At 48.9% G+C, this 7027-nt stretch overlaps 1 protein-coding gene across 6 annotated transcripts in view; it reads right to left on the bottom strand.

The window, feature by feature from the left end:
• LOC126578995 (RNA-binding protein lark) overlaps positions 1–7027 on the bottom strand; it is a 40180-nt gene that overhangs the window by 13346 nt on the left and 19807 nt on the right. For 4 of the 6 annotated variants that reach the window (XM_050242184.1, XM_050242187.1, XM_050242186.1 and 1 more), the window contains exons 4-7: positions 3553–3819; positions 3013–3157; positions 1185–1803; positions 1–1108 (exon numbers count right to left, since the gene is read on the bottom strand). The exon at positions 1–1108 is cut by the window's left edge and continues 449 nt beyond it. The exons of 1 other annotated variant lie outside the window; for it this stretch is intronic. In XM_050242184.1, coding sequence (XP_050098141.1) covers positions 780–1108; positions 1185–1803; positions 3013–3157; positions 3553–3819 — 1360 coding nt within the window. In that variant the 3' untranslated portion in view covers positions 1–779. The remainder of the gene's footprint in view (positions 1109–1184; positions 1804–3012; positions 3158–3552; positions 3820–7027) is intronic. One more of the 6 variants, XM_050242188.1, reaches the window with a different exon arrangement.

Raw genomic sequence — 7027 nt, 5'->3', positions numbered from 1 at the left:
CATGAGCTACCGTCGCGCCACGCTGCGCATTCACAGTCACCGTTCACTCCGTGTCAGACTGTCTCAGAGGAGGGGTACTAAACGAGGAGTACCGTGTATGCCGCTACCTCACCTAGATTGTTAAGTTCGAAAAAAGCTGCAAAAAAAAGGGCCAAAACATAAGAAAACATAGATAGACGAACGGGCAATGTATAAGGAACAGTAATGATGCTTTCCTCGTTTTTTGGCACAGCAATTTTAAGTTACAGTAAGGATCAATCATATTGACTGCCCTTTCTTCCTAATCTACCTAAAGTGTTTTTTTTACTGTTTGTCACAAAAGACCCCGAATACCGCGACACGCACTGCCCAATACTGGCTCTAAATCTCATCTCGTGGATCCTGCCGAAAGCCGCGTTGCATTTTAATAAGCACATTGATAAGCATACTCGCACCCACTCGAGTCGAACCATCCGTGGGCGATCAAGGTTAAGTACATTGTGAGAGTGTGTCGATTCGTTTTCAACCTGCCTGGTCTGGTAAGGCACACACATTCCTTCACACTCACCGTCCAATGACGATTCTACTGAGCTCTCCTACCGCTAAGAGGTAATTTAAGCTAATACATTCCTAATAACGCACCACTTCCTCCAACGCACTTCTTCGGTCAAACTTCCTTCTAATCTATAGTCGTTTCGCGTTGTTGCAGGATGCTTCTATGAAACAAACCGGCGGCATACCTACACTACTTAGAGCCTAAGTCTAGTGCCTTCCAATAGGCACTCGAGATTCGAACACGGTTAACCGTATCCCCGGCGGCGCTGGTTGTTTCCGCCGACGTTGATCGTCGATGATTTGTAGCAGAACGGGCGCATCGTGTTGTTCCACTGGCCATCCACGCAACCGAAGAAAGCGGCCGGCTGAAGATGCTCCGGGATGTCATGGCCCTCGTCGCACTTCACCTGACACGCGGTTCCATTCGGGATCGTTAGCTCGCCGTCGCCCCCGCTGTCGGAGTCCTTCAGATCGCACGCAAACCGTCCATTCGATGGTGGAATATCGAGCTGACAGTCGGTTCCGGAGAGGGTGTGTCCATCGCTGGCATCCGCGGCGTAGTCATCCGATACATCTAAGTCGAAGAGAGAAAGATCGATGAAGATTAGCATCAAACGTTCCTCTGGTCAGTTTCTGTGGTTTCGGCTTACCATTGAACGTGCAGTACGGTTCTTCACCCTCCCAGATTTCGTCCTCGCTGCACTCCACGAACGAATTCGGTCGGCTCAGATAACCACCGTTGCGGCAATGGAACGTACACCGTGAGCCCCAGATATTGCCGAGATTGCAGATCACCTTCAGATCGCGGTTCTTCGGTTTGTAGCGACGACACTGCTTCACCACCACGGTATAACGCATCTCGCACGTCTGCACGGCCGCACCGGTATGCTTGCTAATCACCTTCGCCAGGAAACTGTACGGAGCACCGTTCGAATGGGGCAGCACAAAGTTCAGCTTCGGACCGAACAGTGTCTCCAGCTCGTACAGATCCTTCGAGATGGGCCGATCGCGGCACGTGGTCAACAGGGGTGGCTCGATCAGTACACCGTCGAGCCCTTTCCGGGCGATCGCTGTCTTCTCCGGTGGACACTTGATGCACAGCCCATCGATAACGGTGAACTTTTGCTGATGCTGGATGCCGTGGCGTCGTCCGTGTGCCTGGGAGTGCTGCTTCATACCGTGGTGGCCACCACCACCCTGATGCTGCTGCTGCAGTTGGGGGCGGGCGGGCCGTTTGCGTCCATTGGGACCCATGCGGGTACGGTAGCCCTGGAAAGGGGATAGCGAGAGGCAAAAAAGTTATGTTTAGTCAATGAGAAAACATGTACCAGGTGTATGCATATGAAACCGTTGTTTTTTTTCGGAAAAATAAACGTTTATTGTGGAAAAACGGATAATCATTTATTCTTCAAAGTGATGGCAGTCGATAACTACACATTTCAACTACATCTTAGGCAATTTTTGGATGCCCAACAAATAAATAAATGATAAATTGATGATAAATTCAAGCCTGGTGAGTTAGCCGCAAGTTGTAATTGTTACCAATTGTGGCATTTACCGTGTCCTTGGCCGATATTCCGCGCGGTGGCGGTGCAGTTTCATCGAGAAAAATAGGTCAATTTTGTCGTTTTTGATATTTTGCTTGTTTTTTTTTTGACAAGTCTCGATCGAAATTGATTAATTGTTGCTTTTAATGATCATTAGTAAACGTTTTGGCCAATAAGGCCTGCGAATTGATGAATTGTAACATTTCGATGGTTGGTGGTTCTCTCATTTATATCCCTCCTTTTAAATTTTTAAACCGCACTTTGCACTGTGTTTCAGTAAGAGCATACCCACCATAACCTTCAATAAAATTTTGATGCGATTCGGCCGCCGATTCTTTGAGATGGAGGTAAAAAACGAACGATGTCGGCGAATAGCAGTTTTTAGGAACGGAACTTGCCATTTTAATCGTTATGAAAATATTTGTTATAGTGTCAAATTAGAAAAAATGCATACCGATTATGTTTAACGGGTGCCTAATGAACAAAATAAAACACTTAGACTGGCTTTACAGCTCCATTTGGCGTAGATATAGCTTTAGAATGAAAACAACGGTTTCATATGCATACACCTGGTAGTTCTGAGGTGTTCTAAGGGAATTTCACGAAGCTGGTACGCTAAGTGCAATAATTTCTTGTTTTATATGTCTTGTGTAATATTCTGAATACTAATTTACATATTGAAAATTTAGACGTAGAGAACAATTAAAAAATCTGTTCTTGTTTAAATAATTTTTTGGTGGTCTCAATTATCCAAAAGCACCCAAATCAGAGGATTTTAATCGAATAACTGTAATCGTAGCACCGTAATTGAGCGTTACACGTGCTCGTCCCGGGTGCCTCTTAATTGATTGGCTCTAATTGAAACAACTTTCAAGCTCCTCCCACCGCCAATCGTCCTTGAAGTCGTCCTCGAGGAACGTGCACTACTTACCCCCGCATCTTGGCGTGCCGGCACCGGTATCGTTCTGTTGTGATCCGGTTCCAGAAACGCTCGACCACCGACCGGCAGTATGATCGTACCGGTCTGCACATTCTCGTACACGCGCTGGTTCACCTGCTGCTGGGACGACGACGGTCTGTTGAAGGGGATGATGGGGATAACGATAAATCTCGTTACTCTCGGTGCATAAGCGGCCCGATTAGACACACATGCTTGCCCCACCCCGCGCCCCCTTCCAACGAGCTACGACAAACATTCAATGGCCACGACAACGAACTACACTAAGGAGCAGGAGCAGGAGCGACTGTACAGTTGGCGGTAGTTGCGTGATAAGCGTTCGTTTGTTCGTCGATGTAAATCCATAAATCGATAACCATCGAGAAGCTGGTGGCTCTCTGGTCCGGTTCTTCGAGATCTCACTGTTTAGATAAATCGTTTGCCACCGACGGGAGGATCACGCGCATTAATGCGCCGAGGAGTTGGTTTGGGGAGGAGGAAAATGTATGATGAAGAAAACATAACATTGCTTACCGATCGATCGATTTGCTTCGATGTGGCCGTGTCACGGCACCGGTGGAACCCGCGAGCGATGGATTGGTAACTGTGTAGCCGAAAGTATTGCGCCCCGTGCGAACAACCCCGGAACGATCGTGGTGCACGCGGTACGGTCGAATGGCACGGCGTACCGAGGTGGCCCTACCTGTGACCGACGTGACCACCGATGGTGGCCTCATATGTTGCGGTTGCCCGGTCCGATTGCTGGTGGTGCTGCTGCTCGGTAACGACTGTGCGGAAGATCTGTACGAAGAGTGAGGAAATAGCGAGCAACAGGAGTGTCAGGTGTACGCTACGCGAGTTGAAAACGAAGGCGAAGGATCTCGCCGAACGGCTGTGTCACTTCCAGTATCTTGATAGGGTAATGCATCCCCGTTGCATCGACTGTTTGCCCAGCTGCCTGTGGTGTATGTCGCGAGGAGTGTACAGTATGGCTTCATCACGGTTCGATTCGGTTCACGCTTCTCCACACTGTCCACCGGCAACTTATCTAATCGGCTTCATGCGGGTATTTATGTATCGTCGCTATACGATCGCGTGTACCCCCTTGACTTGGAGACTCATAATTCAAGCACACAACTAGGATTTGTTGAAACAATCTAGACACAGGGCCTTCCGTGCTACCTGATGCCGGTCTGCGATAAGCGTTGGCTATTTTGCAACAGAAAAGGTGTCTGGCCGAGAATGGAAAGGCAATTAATTCTCTCCCATCGGGCCCGTTGGGATGCTGAGCGACCCTCAGATCGACCACTTAATAAAAGGGTTGATCATTGCTTGTCTGGCTGGAAGGGATTCATCATACTCCTTCTGTTTGAATGCGTCACATTTGCATTTAAATTAAATTGAGTTGCGTACGTCCTTTGCTAATGCAATTGAACCGGAATCTCCGGCATTAATCAACCACTATGGACACTTCAGAGGATGATTTAGGACATTCAGACATCAATTTTATGACCGCGAACTCCCAACAAAGGTACTATGCAAAGCGGGAGCACCATGTTTTATTACCGCTTTTTGTAAAAGGATTCGCGTCACGCTGGATTGCAAATGATAATGTCCGAAGCCATAAATACCAAAACAGCCACAATGGTTCCCCCCAGAGCCTTTATGGCTCTTTTTTTTGCAAGTTATCAATGCACATTTATAGAACAATAAATACAGTCTTTACATGCGTTGTTGTCCCAGTTGATGGTCGACACAATGCCAGTCGCAGAGCGCAACCAAACCATTTCCTGTGCGTGTCTTGTGTGAAGAAGATGGATGCGCGACGTCTTGAATGAACTGTCTTTCATTCGAGAACTGCCTTCTGGTGCCCTCTGTCCCTGGCTGTGCTGTTGTAAATCTTCCGCTGCTTTTTTATTGTGAGATCATTCTGTCGGATTCCGTTGCAGGATATTGAATAATAAGCCGCAGACCAACCGCACGCAGTCGTCCGTGATTGGAGCGATCGCGATCCTCAGGCCAGGCCTGGTTCGAACGATAATTGAATTCTCAATTCACGCTGACGCTAAATATTGCTTCTTCATTGCGTTCAATTATGAGATTAGCGGACTTTATCGTTCGATTCCGGCCGGCGCAAGGCGCCTTGCGCTCGCTTAACATTCGCTTCCCATCGCTTCATCAGCGCGGGCGCCGCGCCAGGAGGAAGAACGCATAATTTATTTCCAATGATAGTAATTATACACCCCAGGCATGAGCAGAAGCTGCGTCTTCTGGGGCGGCGACGGCGGTTGGCAAAACTTGACTCGAAAACGGACACGTTGGCGCTGGCCAGTAATTGCGGCGCGCACGGGCCTGATCGGATAATAATGTTTCAAACTTCTCCAACAGCATTCAGTTGCTTACATCAACTCCAGTCACATCTGACTGGTACCGGACTGGACCAGAGGGCACAACACAGAGGCTTCGTTGGGGGTCCGCAACAGTTAGTGACGGATCCGGTACTTGCGGTTCCGAGATACGGAGACGGATCATTGCCACACGAACGGCAGTGCTAGACCATGATACTGTTTGCTGGTTGGTAGTTATGCTGCCGCGGAATTGGTTCATAATTAAATGGCCTCGTTCCAGGCGGACCCAGGCGTTGCCCCAGAGCACCTCCAGCTTAGTGGCAGGTAAGTTCTTCATCAATCATCCTCCGACGACGGCTACGGGGCCAGGGATTGACGGAACGCTTGGGTTGAAGACTAAATGTTTGTTTACTGCAGGAATTAGCACGCCACGGCACGATCACTACGCAATCCCATCGCAATCCCCCACACCGTGCACCAGCGGCGCGCTTGTGTACGGAGTGTGGGGCTTCGTCAACACTTCTCCCTCCCCTGAGTCCACACAGAGAGTGTGGTCTAGACTTGCCGTGGGTGGATTATTTGTCGTCGAGCGTCTAAATTGGTTTATTTAGAGACACATCCAATCCCGCGCGCCACGATTGATGACTATGCAAATGGAGTCACTTTGAGCGCAGCTGGGACTCTCTCTGAGAACGCATGCGGCCACGCGAGCACGCGATACACCCTTACGCAGGAGTCTGTTAAGTATCCGGTGGTGACAGTGTGGTATAGTTGTTGGATTGCTGAAGAGATCTGTTGTCCATGATGATGATCGGAAATTGATCGCGCTAGACCATGTTCACCTTAAAAGCATCCGCCTCAATTCGGTCTTATCTTCAAAGCAACTGTACTCCAGTTCCTGCTGGAGCGATCTTTTTGCGAATGATCGATCGCACAACATTTGATTCTTGATTCAACAACTATTCAAGACCCGCTAATTGACACATCGTACGCTAATCTAATCACCTTCCACCATCCGGTTACCGCTATCCGGTGACACTAGTTGACATCTCCACGGTACCGATGGGACATAAACTTCCTAAGAAATGGCGCGAATCTAGTGGCCGCTAATGGTCAACGCTACTCCCCGTTGTGCCGAGCTCTATTCAATTCAATCAGCAAAGCTACTGGATACGTTTACGAGCGAGTGACCGTCCGGGCAAATAGATAAAGATGTCTAACTTACGGTGCCGGTGTGCCCGATGGTCATGCCCATTTGAATAGAAACTCCACAATCCGCGGTTGGCCACTAAGGTCGGCAACGCGAGTGGAATTCAATTTTGTGTGGGCTCGACTCGACTCGGGGTGTTACACATTACACAACATTACATTACTGCGCTACTGGACTACCAGCAGACCGGCAAATACCTTCAATTAACAGCCTAAATCGAGGACAATATGTTAACCGAACACATTCCTCCATTCCAGCCCCATTCCCTGTTGAACGTTTGTCTTGAAAGGAACGCGGTCCACGAGAAGAAGTACGCTGCTGTAGGGTCACATTTCAAGACACTTTTCCGGACCCCCCCGGGGACCACCACCTTGCGGCGTGTGGGGGGCTTTAGAGGGCTCAAGCAACAAGTTGCTCCGCTTGGAGAACTGTCCGCGTACCACGGCAGAAC

Source organism: Anopheles aquasalis, chromosome 3, assembly GCF_943734665.1.
Source record: "Anopheles aquasalis chromosome 3, idAnoAquaMG_Q_19, whole genome shotgun sequence".
In the NCBI taxonomy this organism is placed as follows: Eukaryota; Metazoa; Arthropoda; class Insecta; order Diptera; family Culicidae; genus Anopheles; species Anopheles aquasalis.
This window is presented reverse-complemented; position numbering and strand designations above follow the sequence as displayed.